Source organism: Lithobates pipiens, unplaced genomic scaffold, assembly GCF_037356315.1.
Source record: "Lithobates pipiens isolate NorthernLeopardFrog02 unplaced genomic scaffold, aLitPip1_a1.2 Scaffold_19, whole genome shotgun sequence".
In the NCBI taxonomy this organism is placed as follows: Eukaryota; Metazoa; Chordata; class Amphibia; order Anura; family Ranidae; genus Lithobates; species Lithobates pipiens.
In genome coordinates, this window is record NW_027507764.1 from 161,693,144 (window position 1) to 161,715,266 (window position 22,123).

A 22,123-nucleotide genomic window follows, 5' to 3' on the forward strand; every position below is an offset into this window, starting at 1 on the left:
TGAGATATGCATACTTACATTGGTCCAAGCTAAACCAATATAACTATGCGTTAAAGATCATACCTAGAATTTAGCTTTAAAGGAGGAAAGCTTATGAAGGCGAGGGTGGCTGCCCCCCAATTTGGCCAGACTGGGGCAAGATTTGGGTTGTACAGGAGGAAAGGTCTCACAAGTCGGCTGTTTTCATAATGAGTATAGGTAGTGCATATACATGAATTGATGAATGCTGCAGAAAAAAAAATCCAGGTAGTTTAACTTATTCGTTAGAAAACAAAACAAAAACTACAATAGAGCATTTTACCTTATTCAAGTAACAAACAAACCTAAAAACAAGGGAAGAAGCAAATAAAATAAAAAAGCGTTGCCTGGCGTAGGACTCTGGAGATCGCTTTGGGCCCATGTCTTGTTAGACTTCCTGACGTACAACTGTTTTACCTCAAACTCTGCATCTTCTGTTCACTTGGGCTCCCCCAAACTGTGTCAGAGCTGTAAGCGGGGGAAGTTCAAATACTGTGGGGTAGACTCTTTGGATCAAGCATGAACACGTGAGAAAAATGCACATGGACAACTTCCTGAGAAGGTCTAATAAAAGCCTGGGCACTACCAATCTTTCTTTTGTACTCACTATTCTGTTTTGTGTGGCTTCTCCCAGGAGACCTCCAAAAGTGATTACAGGAGACATACAGGCACAGTATAGGAAAAGAACGGAGGCCAGGCACTGCAGGCTTAATGCATCCTTGAAGTCACTCAAGAAAAAAGGTGCTTTCCTTTTGATGTCAAGCATCAAACCACCAAAAAGCCTAAATAGGTGAGATGAAACTCGTCAATCTGTACACTGCAGGAGTCTAACTAGTTTCTTATTTAAAAAGGAGCTAACCATCTACATTAAAAAAAAATGTGCAATCCCCTCCCTAGACACAGCAGAACAGAAGGGGTATGATGGCCAGGGCTTTCAACTCTTAATATTCAGCCCTTGGACTTTTGTATAGTTGCTACTGCCGAGATCGCCATATTTGGCAACACAGTGCAAAGACTAGCAATGACCAAACTTGTTTTTTGTTGATGGGTGTAATGAGACCAACAAAAGCTAGGCTGCAACTAGCAGCTGGGGGTTACCCCAAACCTCTTTGCGCACATAGATCACTGAATGGGTAGCCAGAATGGGGCTTCTATCTTTAGACATCAAGGGATTGATTTACTAAAACTGGAGTACAAAATCTGGCACAGCTCTGTATAGAAACCAGGCAGCCGTTTTTTGTCGTCAAAGCTTAATTGAATAAACTGAAGTTAGAAGCTGATTGGCTACTATACACAGCATTTTAGTAAATAAACCCCCATGGGTCCTGGACATTAGGCCCCTTCTGTTAGCGGACCATAAAGAGGCCCTTCAATTGAAATAATCTGGCTGAACATAAAATTAACCATTTTATTTTTTCATAAATTTTGACCATATCTATATCAATCCAGGGATATCTATTATCAAAACTGGGGAATAGCTACTGAATTCTAAATAATGTATTATTCTAACTGCCAAAAAAGAAATAACTGTAACAAATAAACATTTATGCAATACTATACATGTGTTAAACAGTCATATGAAATCATTTACAAACCTGCATAAAATTACAAATGGATGTTGAGATGCAATGAACAATTATGCAAGTGGGAAAGAGTCATGATTTTCTAGGTTTTTCAAACAAACATGTAAAGGTTATATAGCTTAACCCCCCTGACGGTCTTCCCGAGTCTGGCTCGGGGTGGAATTTTTGTACCATTAGCGGTAACCCCGAGCCAGACTCGGGACCGCATCGCTGGATCCAGGAGGAGGTTTACTTACCTTCTCCCTCGGATCCAGCTGTACGAGCAAGCTGTGCCTTGCTCGATCTATCAAGGAGCCGATCTCCGTGCCCTGCGAGCGTTGCGACGCACGGGGACGGAGAACGGCGCCAAATTCAAAAATCCCCTTTGTCCCTAGTGGTCTGCCCAGTGTCCTGCATGCAGTTTTATATAATAAAAACTGTTCTTTATGCCTGGAAACTGGAGATTGTCCATAGCAACCAAACTGTCATTTTACATCAAAAATGGTTTTAGACCAGCTAGAAAACAGCGATAATAAATTGTAATCACTTGCAGAATTGAGCGATAGTGATTTGTGGGGAGATCCGTCATCAAATACTGAAAAGTAATGACGGTGACAATTCTGCAACTGAGCAAATTTCAGTGTTTTTGATTTGATTATATTATTGAATAATGTTTATTATTGTTATATTATTTGGTACAATTATTTATAGTTATTTATTATATTATAATTTATGATTTCATTTTTTAAACTTTATCATACCCGGGATGTCTGCTAGACTCTGGTTTGGAAAGATTTAAGAGAGTTATTCCTAAGAATTACAGGACTACAATATAAAACGCCAAATTTTCATGCAAAATAATGGTACTGCTTTTAGCACCTAAAATCCGAAATAATCGTATCGCCAGGGAGGTTAAAAACCCGCAAAACGATCTAAATATCTGCAATGCAGTACCACTCATACAATGCCCACCCTCTTTGAGTTATAATCATTAGATTTTGCATTATCAGTGTCACATGCCAACAGCACTGAAAGCTTATGAGTTGAGACCAAAAAAAAGCATCTCGGTAAGGCCTCTTTCACACAGGACGGATCAGTAATGATCCGCCCCGTGATGATCCGCTTGCTCAGCAGGGATTGATCCGTTGTCCCCGATGAGCCGACGGCAGACAGGGCGGTCTCTGCACTCTGTGCAGGGACCGTCCTGTCAGCTCTCCGCTCTCCTCTATGGGGGATCGGACGAACACGGACCGTCTGTCCGTGTTCATCCGATCCGCTCTGCAGACGGATAGGAAAATAGGATTTTCCTCCGTCTGCAGAATCGGACAATAGCGGAGGTGGACGATAGTGGGCGTCTGCGGATGTTTATCCGCAGACACCCACTATCCCATAGGAATGCATGTATGTCCGTATTTCATCCGCGAACGGATGGATGAAATACGGACATAATGTCCGCATATGTGAAAGGGGCCTTATATATGAAGCTTCCTCCTTGGAATGTTTAAAAATAAAAATGCCAAAAGACAGCTGGCCTTGGTTATAACACCAATTTTACCAGAACAACCCTGGACAAAAAACACAAAAATATGTATTTGGAGTTCAAGAAGCTTGGTAAATACAAACTATGTAAAAAGTATAATAATATAATATATAGCATAATAATGCTATTCAAACAATCTGAAAATCTAAAACATCAAAAATAAGCAAAAAATTTAATAGAGATATATATATATATATATATATATATATATATATATATATATATATATATATCTCCCCCACACCTACCAATCATCTGCCAGTCTTGCTATGAAACTGACAGTGACCGATTAGTTTCTGTGGACAACAGGAAATGTTTTTTGGCCCTATTGTGTTTCTTGCCAACATGTTTTGATTATTAGTGTAGCTAATGATGATGTACCTCTCTAATTGTTCAGCCATATTGTTATGTGCGTCAATTGTTTTCTATGGTTTTTATCATTTTATTCCCCTTACAACAATAAAACCTAGAAAAGCATGACAATTTTCCATTAGCAGTAGTTTAAACATTAAAACCCTCTGATAAGCAGTGGGAGTAAAGAATATTACTGGGACAAAAGGCCACCAGAATCATGTAAAAAAAAAAAAAAAGTTCAAACTCAAAATTTGAACCTTCTGCTCTTGTTAAACATTAACAGTTCAAGGAAGTTTTGTTTTTACTCACAGTGTGTGTAATGCTTAAAATGTTATTGGAGAAATTTTTTATACTATATATTCAACATTTTACTGATTACTAAAAAAAAATTAATAAATAGAAGTGCCATACAACATATAATCATCATTAAAAAAAAATAAAAATCCCCTACAGTGGAATTAAACTGATCCTTGAAGTTTTCTCTAGTAAGGCCACAACATTTATAGACTCAAGGTCATGATCATGAGTGTCAGTGCCACAGAGAAATCTACACGGAAACAGTTTCTACAGCTATTCAAATCATTTCAGCACTTGTAGTTGGCTAATATAAAAATGAAGAGAGCGATACACACCTTCCAGTTCTTTGGAGCTCTGGGCCAGCATGGTGTTGTTCCTCCTTCAACGTCTCACCTGTTGGTGTTGAACCATTTGGGATGGTTGGGATCTTGCGTTTTTCCTGTACAAGTGGGAAAAAGAACTAAGCAGTCAGTCAAATAAGCCATTTGAACATATAAACAGGGACAGGAATTAAACAGAACACTCACCAATAAAGGAGAAGTTCACCTTCGGGAACATGCTGCATGTTTCACCCATTTTTAGGGTGGAACATATAACATGTTCCTGCTCCTGCAGCTGCTTGGGGATCCGAGCACCTGGTGTGACAGCAGTACAGGGCGAAGTTCCCTGTACCAGCTGTCACTTTTTGAAAAGAGCGTGGATGTGCGGGGCTCCGTCCACATGGCGGTGTCATTCATTCACAGGGTCCTGTGAATAAATCAACTACAAGTCCTGACATTCAATGCGCCAGTCGGCTTGTAGTTCTCAATGAACTACCACAACACTGTTGAGCACTCTAGTAGTTGATTGATTCTTCCTATCATGGTGTAACTGCCTACTCGTACCATATACAAGCAGACAGCTTACACCGAGTCGGCAGGAGTCCTCCATAGCACCAGCAATCTGCTGATCTCTGGTGCAATGCTTGCCAGGCTCCTAAAAGAAAAAAAAAAAAAAAAAGTAATTGCACATTTTTTTACCTGCAAAAAATGCCTATATTTTTTTTTTTTAAAGGTTAACTTTATATGGGTGGATTCAGGTGTGCAGACCAATATACCAATAAACTTTTTGGGATCCATGGATAAGAATGGTCATTTAAAGACCCGAGTAGGTCCTACATTTTTGCTTTGAAAGCAAATGCAGTGGTATAAGAAAATGGTCATTTAGATTTATCCATATACAAATATGGAAACAGGACAGACCCTAGATGGATCGAAATTTGTTTAGTCCCTAATAAATATGCTGAATTTCGATCCGCATATTGCCAACTTTGGGCTGCATCTTATAAACTAGAAAAGAAAGACAGAGGATGTACTGGCAAATACTCTATGGAAAAAGATATCCATTATATGGTTTTGACTTCTGCCTTCAAAAGCACCATGGAAATTCATTGGAGATATTTATTGATCTATTTATACATACGCACAACATACAACTCTTGCAAATTCTTTATGAGAAGTGACATTGTATGCTATAGTTAACACATGGTATGGCATGGTATAATACATTGTAAAAAAAATACCCGCACTTTGCACAATATACCGCATTTTATAAATGTTCCCTGCTTAGGTAAATTTTCTCCAGTGGATTACCTTTCATCCACATTCAGCAACCTCGATTAGGCCGAAACCAACAACGCATAACACTGACCTGAGAAGGAACACTTTTTGGTGGCTCAATACGTATAGATGGATCCCACTCTCCAGGAGGCAGGACCGTCACTTGGTCTAAGAACTCATCTATTCCTGCTAAAAGATCATTTCTGTCTTTTGCTTTATAGGCAACATCATGGAATATCTGTGAAGGAAACAGAAAATTACATAATTCCCAAATCTTTGAACTAATGCCAAGAGAATTGTTAATTTTTATTTTGTCTGTTCCGTGCCCCACTGTGGTTTACCTTTCCCCAATGTTGCAGGGTCTGACTTTTCCTGACTTAAAGGATAAGTTGACCCTTCATAACATGCTACACCAATATTCGGGATGCAACAGGTTATGAATGCATTGGCCCCAGCACCTCCCTGATCCCTGCTGTGCCAGCTAGCTGGGTTTTTCTCCACCCGCTAGCTGTAAAAAAAAGAAAAAGAAAGTGGCCATGTGGGACTCAGACCACCCAGCTGTGTCACTCATTTACAGCTGTATGAATGGAGAACTACAAGGTTCGGCAACCTTTGCAGCTGTCGGCTTGTCATTTTCAATGAACTACCACGGAACTGTGGAAGCAGATACACTGACAGGTCGGCATCAACAATACAGGCTCCTGGAACAAAAAGATAAATATATGCACATTTTTTTACCTGCAAACAAAATTGTCATTCATTATTTTTTTTCTGAAAAAGGTGAACTTTAACTTTAAGTGAAGTCATGCAAACAGCCAATAAGGCTGCCACAGAGTCTAGTAAGGACAATCCAATTAGCCAGGCAGTTTTTGGAGCTTAGCAACCAAGTTAGGGAAACTATTTCTGTGGTGCCTCTTATGCTGCGTACACACGACTGGACTTTCCGGCAGAAAAGGTTCCCAACTGAGTTCTGACGGACTTCTAATCGAACGGACTTGCCCGCACACGAACGGACCAAAGTCTGTTCATTTTGAACGTGATGACATACGACAGGACTAGAAAAGGAAGTTCAATAGCCAGTAGCCAATAGCTGCCCTTGTGTCGTATTTGGTCCGTCGGACCAGCATACAGACGAACGGTTTTCCCGATAGAAATTGATTCCGTCAGACAGATTTGAAACATGTTTTATTTCTAGGTCCGTCTGAATTTTTGAAGAAAAAAAGTCAGATGAAGCCCACACACAATCGTAATATCCGACTGACCTTTTCTGCTGGAAAGTCCGGTTGTGTGTATGTGGCATACTGCATACCTTTTACTTTGCAAGTACAGATTTTCTTTGACATGTATGTAGAGCCCAAACTTTTTTTTTTCCTGGAATAATATAGTTATGGATTAAGACCCCAGTGACTTTTACTGCTGTCTGTGTTCCCACTAGGAAGATTCACCTTATCTGTTTGTCTTAGTAGCCATTAAGGATGAGCTCAGGCGTGTTCGGAAACAGCGCGTGCAGAGCCCACCAAGAAGTTGGCACTGGACAGCGCTAAATCACAAGCAGTGAGACATTTACGGATCTCTGCAGTCGCGCATCGGGACAATGTCTCACTGCCTGTGATTAGCGCTGTGCAGGGTCGACTTCCTGGCGGGCTCTGCACGTGCTGTTTGCAGACACACCTGAACTCATCCTGAGTAGCCACAGTCACTTTAGCCCCATACACGGAGCAAATCTCTTTCCTGCAAGCCGTGGTTGGCTCGTTTCCCCCATCAACACAAAGTTGACAGGAAAGGCCCTCCCACCCACTGTGGGGGGGTCAAGCAATGATTACATGTAATATCTGCCCATATATGTTTCCAATCTCAGCCAGTTCCTTGCTGAACCGGCCGAGACTCGAAAAGTCTATGACCAGCCTAAGTGAATATAATGTAAAATCCAACATTTTCAAAGTTTCCCATTTTTTCCTGTCCCAGAGACGCAACTGGAAGAAAGAAATCTCCAACAGAACACAGACATAAAAAAATAAATAAACTGATCTAAAGTTCTACTCTATCCATGACACAAAATAGTGTCGACTTTACATACCTTTTAGCAACACCTGCACACAAGATCTATATATTGTACTGTAACTCGAAGTGCTAACATGTTAGACACCATAGTGCCTACATCATTAAAGATTATTAGCAAAATAAAAATTAAACTGCACAATCAAAAAGGAAAATATTGTCAAATTGTCTGTACGTGTGTATGTCTGTAGGAAACAAAAAGCGAATGTGGACATACAAAACTCAACACAAAAAAAATACAATTCATAAACTTTAGCAATAGCAATATGTAGGAAGATTGACTTCCCTCTTATGAGGACACTAGAAGAAAAAGGCCCCTAAATTATTTATTGGTATAGATTGTGGCGAGTCTAGACATAAAAATTTAGATTCATGATGGCACCCAGAAAGAGAAGATCAGGCATTACTCAATAGGTATGTTCAAAAGCATATACAATGCTTAAAGTAAGACTTGCCTCATCAGTCATTAGAGTAGCTATTGATCTTCCAATTTCATGATATTGAGCAGCTTTTCCATTTGGACCCAATAATACAAATAAAAACCTGTTGAATGAAATGAGAGGAGAATAAAATGCAACTCACGTATATTTCAAGAGAAAGGAATGGAAGAGACTGTTTTATACAACATTTAATTGAACTCATTGATCGGGTATTAGATGAGAGTATCTTACTGAAGAATTAAGTTGTACACTGTTCACAACTTAACTGTAGCAAAACAGTAATGAGATTTCATAAACATCTCGTTTTAAAAAAAAAAGCAAACTGTTTTCAGACTCCCATGTGCTCAACCAAACATATTAATGTGCAAGTAAAGGCAGAACCTATTCTCAGTCACATTCTAAGCCTAACTCATCTAGCCCTGTAAAGAAACAAATTCACTATACTTACCTATTCTGACGTGGTCCAGTCTCCAGTGGCTGAAGCAGGAGTAAGCCGACAGAGGCTGGGAAATGCCTGGCAAGTGACGCCAACCATGCACTTCCTATGGGGCCTTTCATTGTCGGCTGACTCTCCTACACACTGAAGCCACAGCTGACAGCTCAGCCTGGGACTGGAGTGAATGCAGAATAGGCAAGTATAGCAATTTTTATTATGTCTAGATAGATAGATCAGGCTTAGAGTTAGTTTGATTTGAAAAAAAAGGGGGTCTTTAGGGTTTGGGATCCATAGGGATGGACCAGGGCCCTGGACCTGTATAGCACCATGCAACTAACTGCACACAGTGCATTCAGCAACAAGGTGGGCACACTAGCAGCATCCAGTGACCAAAGCAACATTACGGGTTGTCCTCACAGTGTGGAGTTTGGGTTTGGTTCCCAAGGAATTACCAAGATTATGCTGATCCCGATCCACTGCTGTAGTAAAAGGCAGCAATTGTGCCAACTTTGGTTTTTTCAAAGTTCTTATTTCTATATGCCTATTAAAAATGAAAATAGGTACTTGCCCTTCATATAGATCTAAAGGAGTTGTAATGAATACAGAAGATTAAGTTAATGCTATTACAGATACATTCTCCTTATGGTATTTTTAGATCCCATACACACATACATTGTGTGTGTGTGTGTGTGTGTGTGTGTGTGTGTGTGTGTGTGTATATATATACATACATACACACACACACACACATATACATACATATATACACACACATACTTTCCTTATTTATAAAAGATAGGAGAAAAGAATCCAAAATAAGGAAAATAGGTCAAGAATAGAAAAACGTCTCTACGTCATCACAGAAGAACACTAGCAAACAATGAAATCTCATCTTTCAATGAAGCAGAGAAGAGGTATCTGCAGGGTTACATTACGTAGACTAACCTTGCAATCGGTGGGGGAGCATTGAGCACACTGGTCAACCAGCACATAATTACCCAGCTGAGGGGGATTTGTCTACTCAGCAGGAGTTGCTGCCACTACAAAAGTTAGCAGGCAGCTTTTCCTGAAAAATGAATAGTGAAAAAAACGCTAACTAATTTCACTGTAAAGAGTGAAAGAACCTCTTCCCAAATAGATGGTAAAATCTTTCTTCCAAAAGGCAACCAGATGTCCCCTATGTTGAATGAAGTTCTTGCCCACTTCTGCTCCTCAGCATGTTATAGCAGTCAGTGTACATAAAAGCATACCCCACTGACTCCCTGTGATCCAGAAGCAGACTAGTCCTAAACAAAGGAATTATATCAGGCGTCTGTATTAGGAGACCAACAAATTTATTGGTAACCCTTCTACCTTTGAAAACTGAGACAAACTGTTAATAAGCTTCATTTAGAGACCTAAGCCACTCATCAATTAGAAACAATAGTAGGATTATAAACTGGTATAGCCTGCCATTCATGTTAAAAGCAAACCTGTACCAACAGGGGGGGGGAAGAAAAAAAAAAGGAAAAGATCTCTGTACTAACAAGCAATGTTAGTGCGACAATCTTCCCCACTGTGCCTTTGCGTTCTGACTGGGGGACTGCCCCCGCCACCACAATACACCGATCAGCGCTGGCAGCCAGCGCTGATTGGATCCTGGCCGGATAATGGTCTTCCAGCATGCCGATTACGCACTGTAATCACACATCAAAGAGAAAGATAGTAATTCAGGCAATGGTTTATATAATGTATACTCAGCAAAGCCAACATTTGTAAAAATGTACTTAGACTTCAAAGACTCTTTCTTTCTAAGCAAACAGTGTTGATGCCAGTGTTAATGCAAATGCATATTATTGGGACATGTACTCTACTTGGCAGTGAATAACAGTGGAATATAGTTGGGCATCATTTAATTAGTTCATTACTTGGACACTTTGAATAAAGCAAGGGCTATGGAATATTGATTTATGGATTACAGCTGCTAATAAAAATCCACTTGACTGGGAAGGCACATAATAGAAATGTGAATTGCTCGATTTTATATCGCATGGATTCCTTTTGCGCTGGAGCGGAAGGGTCTCACTCCTTTCCCACACTAAAAGCTGCAATGTTCTCAAAGGTCACAATAAAACTGATGCAACTTGCTAAGCTTAATGGCCATTAATATTCATAAGTAATAACACCGTAGAAAGTTAATCTAAGAAACATTTGATTGACTAGCAGAATTATTTTCCTTTTGGAGCAAATTGTATCATGCTTATAAGGGTTTAGCCTTCCTCTGGATCAACTGTGGGTTGACAATTCTATATATGCAGGTTTTTGATTTATTCAGTAGGGTTTTACTAATTGAACTTGATGGGCTTATGTCTTTCTTCAGCCTTACCAACTACTGTACTGTTTACTACTCGACAAAAAATAAAAGATTTTTTTTTCCCTGCAAGGCCATATCATAATGTGCCAGTATGCATTGCATTGAAACAAAGCCCTCCAACAGCATGCTGTCACTGCTGCAGAGACTTCCATCTTCACCTGGTCTACCTTCCAGGTCCGCAGGCTGCGGCCAATTGAATGGCGAAGCCGCAATTATGTCACTCCTGCGGGTATACTGTTCCTTCAGAGAGCATGCATCTGTGACGTCACCAGCTGCTGCTTGCTGGATTATCTCCTAAAAACTGTGCACATATTCATTTTACCCACAGGTAAGCTTTATTATACGCTTACCTGTACAGTGAGGGAAAAAAGTATTTGAACACCTGCTGACTTTGTACGTTTGCCCACTTACATATTATTTTAATGGTAGGTTTATTTTAACTTTGACAGATAGAACAAAAAAATCCAGAAAAATGCATTTGAAAAAAAGTTATGTGGATTTGCATTTAAATAAGTGAAATAAGTATTTGTCGCCTTCGCAAAACATGAATTTTTACTTGGTGGCAAAACCCTTGTTGGCATTTTACAGAGGTCAGACGTTTCTTGTAGTTGACTACCAGGTTTGCGCACATCTCAGGAGGGATTTCCCACTCCTCTTTGCAGATTCTATCAAAGTCATTAGGGTTTTGAGGCTGACGTTTGGCAATTCAAACCCTCCCACCACATATTTTCTATGGGATTAAGGTCTGGAGACTGGCTAGGCTACTCCAGGACCTTAATGTGCTTCTTCTTGAGCCACTCCTTAGTCGCCTTGGACGTGCGTTTTACCCATCCACGACCCATTTTCAAATGCCCTGGCTGAGGAAAGGAGGTTCTCAACCAAAATTTGACAGGCCATAACCCCGTCCATCGTCCCTTTGATGCAGGGACTGTCTCCCTAGCAGAAAAACACCCCCAAAGCATAATGTTTCCGCCTCCATGTTTGACAGTGGGGATGTTGTTTGTGGGTTCATAGGCAGCATAAGAGCTTGATTTTGGTCTCATCTGACCACAACACTTTCACCCAATTCTCCTCGGAATCATTCAGATGTTCATTAGCAAACTTCAGACGGGCCTGTACAGGTGGTTTCTTGAGCAGGGGGACCTTAATCGGCACTCGAGGATTTCAGTCCTTCATGGTGTAGTGTGTTGCCAATTGTTTTCTTGGTGATTATGGTCCCAGCTGTCTTGAGGTCATTGACAAGATTTCCCTGTGTAGTTCTGGGATGATTCCTCACTGTTCTCATGATCATTGAAACCCCACGAGGTGAGATCTTGCATGGAGCCCCAGGCCGAGGGAGATTGACAGTTATTTTGCATTTCTTACATTTGCAAAATAATCACACCAACTGTTGTCACCCTCTCATCAAGCTGCTTGGCGATTGTCTTGTAGCCCATTACAGCCTTGTGTAGGTCTACAATCTTGTTCCCGACATCCTTGAACAGCTCTTTGGTCTTGGCCATGGTGGAGAGAGTGGAATCTGATTGATTGCTTCTGTGGACAGGTGTCTTTTATACAAGCTGAGATTAGGAGCACTCCCTTTAAGCTTGTTACCTGTATAGAAGACACCTGGGAGCCAGAAAATCTTGCTGATTGATAGGGGATCAAATACTTATTTCTAGGGATGCACCAAAATTTCAGCCGCCGTTACACATCGGCCGAAAATGCCCTTTTCAGCAATTTGCCGAAAGAGAAAAACAGTTGATAATGGAGCCGAAACTGGCTGGCTGCATCGGGGGCACTAGCTGGCTGCATTGATCTCCTGTACCACGTCCCCAGTCTGATCGTCTCCCGTACCACGTCCCCAGTCTCTGACCGTCTCCCGTACCACGTCCCCAGTCTCTGACCGTCTCCCGTACCACGTCCCCAGTCTCTGACCGTCTCCCGTACCACGTCCCCAGTCTCTGACCGTCTCCCGTACCACGTCCCCAGTCTCTGACCGTCTCCCGTACCACGTCCCCAGTCTCTGACCGTCTCCTGTACCATCTTCCCAGTCTCTGACCGACCATCTCCTGTACCATCCTCCCAGTCTGACCGTTTCCTGTACCATCTTCCCATTCTCTGACCGTCTCCTGTACCATCTTCCCAGTCTCTGACCATCTCCTGTACCATCTTCCCAGTCTCTGACCGACCATCTCCTGTACCATGTCCCCAGTCTCTGACCGACCATCTCCTGTACCATGTCCACAGTCTCTGACCGTCTCCTGTACCATGTCCACAGTCTCTGACCGTCTCCTGTACCATGTCCACAGTCTCTGACCGTCTCCTGTACCATGTTCTCAGTCTCTGACCATCTTCTGTACCATCTTCCCAGTCTCTGACCGTCTCCTGTACCATCTTCCCAGTCTCTGACCGTTTCCTGTACCATCTTCCCAGTCTCTGACTGTTTCCTGTACCATCTTCCCAGTCTCTGACCGACCATCTCCTGTACCATCTTCCCAGTCTCTGACCGTTTCCTGTACCATCTTCCCATTCTCTGACCATCTCCTGTACCATGTTCTCAGTCTCTGACCTTCTCCTGTACCATGTTCTCAGTCTCTGACCTTCTCCTGTACCATGTTCTCAGTCTCTGACCTTCTCCTGTACCATGTTCTCAGTCTCTGACCTTCTTCTGTGCCATGTTCTCAGTCTCTGACCATCTCCTGTACCATGTCCCCAGTCTCTGAACTTCTCCTGTATAAAAATATTTTTTTTTTTAAATATGTTTCGGTATCGGTTTTTGGCCTAGTGTATTTTTCAATTTTCGGTATCGGCACCAAAAAAACCCATTCGGTGCACCCCTACTTATTTCACTCATTAAATTGCAGATCAATTAATAACTTTTTTGAAATGCATTTTTCTGGATATTTTTGCTGTTATTCTGTCACTCACTGTAAAAATAAACCTACCATTAAAATTAGACTGATCCTTTGTCAGTGGGCAACCATGCAAAATCAGCAGGAGATCAAATACCCCTCACTGTAGGTAAAAATCAAAATGTGGAGTTTACTACCACTTTAAATTACAGTATTCAGTATTTGAATTCCTTTTTTTCTGCATTTCCCATGCCTTCATTTATATTTTTCTTTATCTTTACATGCAGACCAAGCTGTCCATCACAAGTAACATTTAGAGAGGTTCGATGAAACCATACAACACTGAGGGTGATTAAAGGGTCAGATGTCATCATCATCTTTTGGGACAGACGGGCTCCTGTAAGTGGCACATCATTCCGCCTTGGATCTCATTATATATGTATGCTCCTTCCTGCTGGCCACTGGGTGCAGCAGATTTGAGCTGTGCAATCTGCCAATTGGTTGCTTGAGCATGAAACTAAAGGGATGCTGGGGATGTATTCGCTCATGTAATGCTCAGGAACAAGTTTATTGATGACAGAGAAAGTCAATAGCTACAAGGGGCAGACAACGACCGTACACATCAAGAGGAGAGGTGACTGATTGTTGATTGAAGTCATTCAGCGAGAAAAATGAAGGCAGGATCAAAATAGCAGCTGCAGCTTCAAAGGTTTATATTGTAGAGATGCAACTTTGCAAGGAACTGAGAGCAATCAGTTTCAAAACAAGAGGACAAGAAAAAAAAAAAAAAGGTAAGGCTGGCGTTTAGCTTTAAAAAGATACCAGACTTTATTCACCTAGTTGGGATTGGTACTTCTGTGAGTCCAGACAGAAGGACTGCTGGACTCAACCTCACAAAGGCAATGATTGGCCGATCCAAAAACTCTACTTCTCCCACTAAAACGTTTGATGCCTCAGCTCCAGGGGGGATCTTCCTCATGAAGTTCATGTCAACCTATGGCAAAAAACAGACGTTAACTTTCCATACATAGATTTAATAAAATATGTACCTGTGGATGAGAACAGGACGACTCTGGTACAGCACATGAAAATATGTGAAACATGAATTTGTGGTGGAGAACAGTTTTCACCAAGGAGAATTCTGTCAGATGCAATGCTTTTTTAAATACCATTTTACGTACCTACTAATGTTTTAAAAGATTAAGCAAATTATCCCAAAAAAAATAAAAAATTCTGGGAGAGACGATTAGAAAGTAATATTTCAATGAAAGTTTTTTTTGTTTTTTGTTTTTAAATGATAAAAGCCCATTTATTTATACATGCTTAAAAAAAGAATAAAAAAAAAATAAAAAAATAAAAGACACAAGAACTTAAAAAATGCCTTACACTGACAGACATTCTTACACATATGGAGAAAAATACATTAACCATACAATAACTAAATTACGTCATTCAAAATTAAAGGATAAAAACACAAAATTGATATTATACACAATACGTAGGGTTCTTTTAAAATTTAGCCAATGAAGATCATAGAAAAACCATGTCTAAAGTATAAAGTTTGTTCAGGTCAATATGGGTCCAATGAACAATTTGATTATATGTGTATAATAGCAGGGGCTACAGCACAAATGAGTGGGCAATGTGTTGTGATGTGTACCGGAGAAAACCATTGACATGGCTATCTGCAGGAACTTACAGCCGACCTCTTGCGTCCCATTACAAACGTGCCACAATTACAGTGCCAGGAGTCATAATCCTGCTCGTCGAGGGGGAACAGGAGGCCAAGCAAAAACAATGATACACTGTCAAAAATGTTGCGCCAGATTTCAAGAATATGGTCCAATTTTAGTACATAGAGTGCAACAAGCTTATAAAATAGCATTACAGAAGCTTTCCCCTGTATAGGCTATAGCCATCTAGGTCTGATATTCCACTGGTGCGCTGTATTTCTAGGAGACTTAAAAAGGACAAGAGTTTAACTTATTGCTTTAAGGAGAACTGTACTACTACTTTGTTAAAGCAGAATATCTTTACTCATTCCCATAGAGAGGTTGTGCACCCCAACAGTGGATGTACTCTCCACAGAAATGAAGGTTCCCATCACGCATTTGCAGAACAAGCAGCTGAATATGAAAATAAAAATATGGCATGAGTGGGTTAAGGATGATGGAGTTGGGGGCAAAGGAATTTTGGGGATGGGGCGTAGCGGAGAGTCACTTAACCACTTGCCAATCCGCTGCAGAACATATGCTGCAGCAGCGCGGCATGTGCATGTACATTATTGTGCCTGCTCTTTTGTGTTCCCCCCCCCCCCCCTCTCTCTCTCTCTCAACATCCCATCACCAGTCAGTGTTCCTGATACTGCCACACCAGTCATATGATGATGCCGTACTGTGCTGGTAAAAGTATGTAAAAAGAAAAAAGAACATTCAATTTTCCATTTTTTTCCAAAAATTGTGACCAAAAAATTACAACTTGCCATGCCTCTTACTAAACGTCGCAGACTGTCTACTTTCCAAAAAGGGACCATTGGTACTGTCCTGGTATATTAAGGGCCTCAAGAAATGAAATCGGCTGTCAGTACAGCAGGATTGATCAGTTTTCAAATATCTATACCATAGTTTATAGACGCTATAACTTTCACACAAACCAAATGACATACACTCATTGGGATTTTTATTTACCAAAGACATGTAGCAGAATATATTTTGGCCTGAATTTACAAGGAAAAAAAAAAAACAAATTTTGTAACAGAAAATATTGTTTTTTATTTTAAAAAGTCAGTCTTATTTAATTTATATATTTTGGATTTGGATAAATGGATCATTTAAAAGAGTGTGTATGGTGTTTTGTATATTTATTTTCCTTATTTTTATGCTCCGTTTAATTAGGTAACTATTACATTTATTGTATATGCACACTTTCCAGGCATATTCCTGAAGCTCAATTACATACACAAATGCTTTAGCCCTTGTTTACACTAAAAAACGGGAGTTGGAAATCGTGCAAGTTCAGCTGAACTCGCACAATTTGAATACCGCATTTCAGTGCGAGTTCAGGGGCGATTAAAAAAGACATATGTGAGGGCGCTTGCACAGCTGTCTATTGACATCGCCCCCGAAGTCGCCAAAAGTAGTGCAGGGACTACTTTTGGAAATTTTGGGCGGCGCCGCAAGGTCGGCGTCACATCGATTGGGACAGTGCTGATGCCGGCAATAGGCTGCAGCTTGGCATGCGATTTGATGTCAAATCGCGCCGATGTGAACGGGGGCTCAGAGAATTTCAACTAGAGAGGCCATCACAGAGGGATGAATTACAGCTGTGCCCCCTTTAGAAACCCTAGAAGGCTCTGCAAAACATGACTGTACCCTAATCTAATTGTTAATTTAAAAATGTTATATAATAAATAATTCATAAACAATAGAATTACAAAAAATGACATTACAATAAAACTAGCTAGACTATGGAGTCAAGATTTTTCTTCTTGATGGGGGAGGAGCCTACATTAACATTTTGACTGCAGATCTGTGAATAAGACTAATTAGATGGTCAGATATCAAAAATTATGTTACAACCTTAGCAGGCAAATTCTTGAGGAACAAATGGACTGACCAGGTTGGTGAACTATATCGGTTTGCTTGTTGTATTAAACACACACATTTAGACAAGAAGTCTACTGAAAAAAAAAAAAGTGGACTCATAAGGGTTGTTTTAATAAAACTGGAGAGTGCAAAATCTGGTGCAGTTCTGCATAGAAACCAGCTTCCGTTTTTTTTTTTTCCATCCTAAAAACTGAATTTAACAAGCTGAAGTTAGAAGCTGATTGGCTACCATGCAGAACTGCACCAGATTTTGCACTCTCCAGTTTTAGTAAATCAACCCTATAAAGTCACAGTCAAACATCTATGAACGGCTCTAATCTTCCAAGGCAATGCAAACAAAGGACGATTTCTCTTTTCCCTGAGAAATTACAGGGGGGTTGATTTACTAAAGGCAAATACACTGTGCACTTTGCAAAGTGCAGTTGCACTTTGCAAGTGCAATTGCTCCAGAGCTTAGTAAATGAGGGAGAGCTCTGCCGACTTCCATCATCCAATCGTGCAAGCAAAAATTTGTTTTTTCCATTTTTCTTGCATGTGATTGGGTATCCTTTGCAAAGTGAAGCTTTACCTCATTTACTAAGCTCTGGAGTAAATGGTCTTGCACAGTGCAACTGCCCTTTGCAAAGTGCACAGTGTATTTGCCTTTAGTAAATCAAGCCCCAAAGTGTTAAAAGCAATCAAAAATTTTATTTGAACTGGAAATCAATTTTATTAGTTTGTGATATCCTCAAAAAACATTGGTAGAGGGTTCTATACATAGCTTGCTCCTTGCACTATGCAACTAAATCAGTCAACAAGTTACCGTTTTAGGAGTACAAACCAAAGTAGGTTTCTACACACCAATGAATGACTAAAAATTGGACACATCAGATTGTTCGGTGTATTTTGTTTTCCTACAAAACGTCTCATACCTTACTAAAGTCAACTGTGCTATTTTCTTGGCTGCCTCCTCCAGTTCCGTTCCGCTTGACCTCCGATAATCTACTAGTGTCCAGGTTTGCAGGGGTTGACTGTGGAGAAGATAGCAGCCCTACAAACAAGCACATATAGTCAGAAAGGTATTCTCTCTAGGACAGTGGTTCTCAACTCCTGTCCCAAGGCCAGATTTTATGTATTACCTTGGGGAGACGCAGACTAGAATATGACTGAGCAGCAAATGATATCACCTGTGATGTATTTCAGGTATCCTGCAAACATGGCCTGTTAGTAGATCCTGAGGCCAGGAGTTGAGAACCACTGCTCCAGGCCATCACTAGACGTGCAGTGAGGACAATTTTACAGTCTTTAGTGAAAGGTGCCTATATTTAATCTTGGGGTGCTCCAGTGAACATTGTGACATATCGTGAGTGGTTAGTTTGGCAGCTCCACAAATTTAAAATGACATAATCAAGAATTTAAAACAGTCAAGAGAACAAGCACACATGTAATTCCATTTTCAATAGCCTACACATGTTCAACAGCAGGAGCTCTGACCACATAAAAGTCAGTTTAAGAATACGTGTTTTATGCTGCAGATTCATGTAACCATACAAGTTATTTAGTGATGTGATACTCTTCTCTTTTTTTTCAGTGAGATATATTTACATCCAGCACATTCAGTTTAGTTAGCACAAACATAGCAGCCATGACGGCTGTACACAGCTTGGTAAACTATACTATTAGATTTCCAGATCAGTACACTTCTGTTTATATAGAATGCACTGAGCTTAATTTTTGTATACCACACTTTACTCATGGCTTCCCGTTTATAATCGTCAGTTGAAATGTACATAAACATTTTCTTAGAAAAAGGAAGTAAAAAAAAAATTAAAAATAAATTATATATATATATATATATATATATAAAATCTTTTTTCTTTTTATACTACTGACTGATCTGTGACTTATCTTTTTTTTATTTATATATATTTATATAAATAAAGATAAGTTCACATAAAAAAAAAAAAAAAAATGCACATTGCTCTAGTGCAATGTTTCCTAACTCTGTTTCTCAAGTTCCCCCAAAGGGTCATAGTTCAAGAGTGTCTGTCAGACAGCAGTGGAAGTCATGGATCTAGCTAGACGGACAATAACATGAATAAAAGGGAAGGTTCACCAATGTTCTGTCTACTGTAATGTTTGACGTTTTGTACTACAAACATTTAAACAGATTAAAAGGAAAAAAAGGCATAAAATACTTGAGAGTTCGGGTTGAAATTAAAGGAAATTCCATCAAAAACTAAAATGTTTGCATAGTTTATGGTAAGCAGAATCATGTGCTGGGTTCATATATCCTTCAGGTGTTCCTGTGGGGAGATACATGCACACTGAAGCTCAAAAAAGCTTTTTCTGGACGCCAGATTGCTGGCAGAAACCGCTGGTTGAAAAACGTGCTTTTAACAGCGTTTTGTACTAGCGTTTATGGGCGTTTTCAATAAAAATACATAGAGGACACTCCAAAAATCCCACAGTGCATTCCAAACTCCCACAATGCATTGAAAAAATATAATGCCGAACACTAATTAACGCGCGTTTATGAGCGTTTATAAGCGTTTGTCGTTTTTTGCCAGTGAAAAACTGCACTTTGAACGCGAATTTCTGGCGTTCAGAAAAAAGCCCATAAACTCCACTGCTCATTAAAGCTAAAAAACGTCCATGTGTGCATGGACACATAGGCTAACATAGAGTGGCGTTTATGGGCTTTTAAAAAAAAACGCCCAAACTCCAATAAACTGCAATTTATGAGCTTCAGTGTGCATGGAGCCTAAACACTATTACTCTACATCAAAAGCTGCAAACAATGGCACTATGCTCTCCTAGTCGACTGAAAAGGCTGAACAAACAATTGCTGTATCCATCAAAAGCAACACATTTATAAGGCAAAAACTTATACACCCAGGCATGCGTTTTAGCACTACACACCAAGAGTGGCGCTTGCAATTATGTCCAGTGGTCCTCCCAGATAATCAGTACATTATTTGGATTGTTAAACAATATAAGTTCATTATAATTACTAGAAATAGATATGTATGTAATGCAGTAATTGCTTCTCATAACGAGGCACACATGTCAGGATATAAAAAGATCAGGCACATAGGGTACATGGATTACATACCGTACTTTAGTAACAATAGAAAGTCATTTAGAATTGCAAGACTGTGCAAGGCTTAGAAGTATTCTGGCATTAACTGAGAGGAGCACATCGTGAACATTTAGCTGCTTTATGACCTGTGATGACAGCCCGGTGAAATCACACGAATGTAATGTGGTTAGTACAGTAAGCAAAGCACCACACACATTCCAAGTTATGCTGATCTGAAAAAAGGCTGCAAGGTTTGCTAAAGATGGGCAATAAAAATAAAAAACACTGAAATTCAAGATGGCATTACGCACCCGAGCTACTGTATACTGCATATCTGTTTAAAGCCCCGCATACTTCAAAATGCAGGTGGTGTACTGGATCTTTCACTAAAGTTAAAAATTTATGCTTTGCGGTCTAAGCTCTGGTTCACACTGAGGCAGCACGACTTACAGCACGACTGCCTCAGGCGACCCAGACGTGACCGCTGCGGCGACTTGCAAAATGACTTCTGTATAGAAGTCAATGCAAGTCGCCCCCAAAGTCGTATAGGAACCTTTTTCTAAGTCGGAGCGACTTGTGTCGCTCCAATTAGAACGGTTCCATTGTACAGAACGGGACGCTACTTGTCAGGTGGCTAAGTCGCCTGACAAGTCGTCCTAGTGTGAACCGACCCTTAGGCTCCATGCACACTGGACGTTAAAACAATGTTATTAAAATGGCACTAGCTTTGCAGGGAGTCTTTCAACATTTATGAAAAAGCGTTTATTAGCGTTTTTACGCAGGTTTTTTTTTTCAATGGATCAAAAATGTTAAAAAACAAATGCTGATGAGCCACATTTTTGAGCGTCAATAAAACGTATTTAAGTGTTTTTGTGGTCAGAAAAACAACTCCTTAACGTGAGGGCGTTCAGATAAAAACCCATAAACTCCACTGCTGAGAAACGTCCAAAACCGTCCATGTGTGCATAGGATAACAGAGGGGAGTTTATGGGCCGTTTAAAAAAATGCCCACTCCCAAAAACACCCGTTTATGAGCTTCTGTGTACATGGAGCCTTAATGTTTCTTGCCAAACCGGGCAAGAGAACAAAGGAAAGGACATGAAAGCTTGTAACTGACTGCTAGGCATTAATGCTTACAATCAACACAATAACTAGTATTTAAATGGAACCCTACATATCGTAGCAACGAAATCCTATACGGTAGTGCCACCACAAACCCTCATCCTAAATTGCTAGGCCAAATAAAAAAATTAAAAAATGTAACCACTCATCCTACACTCCAACTAGGATGAGAGTGATCTCACTCAACATCCTTCCTGGGAAAGCCAAAGGTCCCAAATCTTATGACAATTCTTTTATGCATAGTGAAGGACAGAGTTCTTACTTTTCAGGCAAGATTTGGGAATTCAGTTTTCTGGCAAGAATGCCCAGTTGGGTCACTTTCACCTGGGCAAAGCTGTCAGAATCTATGGTATTTTTTTGGGGGTCTTTTTTTTTTATTCTTTTTTAATTTTAGCCTTGCAATTTGAGATGGGGTTGGGGGTATGGCAGGAAAAGTATAAGAATTACTTACTGCAGACTGTAAAGTCCGCTTTAATCAAGCTCCAGTGGCCAGCGATGCCTACTATAAAATATAAAACAGAAGTGCATGGCAGATAGCATACCCAATTCCCCCTAGATTTTAATTAAACCCAATAGTGTAATATGCTGACCACTGGAAATTAGAGTCTATGGCAGCTTACCCAATTCTGACACTTAACAGGCTAGAGAAGGGAAAGAACCTCAGTCAGATTTTAAATCCCACCTGTGACCCCCACTAGGGAGGCTTTCCTTAAAGTGATTGTGAAGGCTTTTTTTAATTAAAATAATAAACATGCTATACTTACCTGCGCTGTGCAGTGGTTTTGCCCAGAGCAGGTCCAATCCTCATCTTCTCGGGTCCCCTGCGATGATCCTGGTTCCTCCCG

General features: G+C 40.3%; 1 protein-coding gene across 1 annotated transcript in view; it reads right to left on the reverse strand.

Annotated features, from left to right (window-relative positions):
* The window catches only part of SLC4A7 (solute carrier family 4 member 7), a 141,688-nt gene that overhangs the window by 53,178 nt on the left and 66,387 nt on the right, over window positions 1–22,123 (reverse strand). Inside the window, 6 exon segments of the mRNA XM_077491450.1 lie at window positions 626–800; window positions 4,107–4,210; window positions 5,461–5,607; window positions 7,883–7,970; window positions 14,327–14,484; window positions 18,007–18,125. Of these exon segments, the coding sequence (XP_077347576.1) occupies window positions 626–800; window positions 4,107–4,210; window positions 5,461–5,607; window positions 7,883–7,970; window positions 14,327–14,484; window positions 18,007–18,125 (791 nt within the window).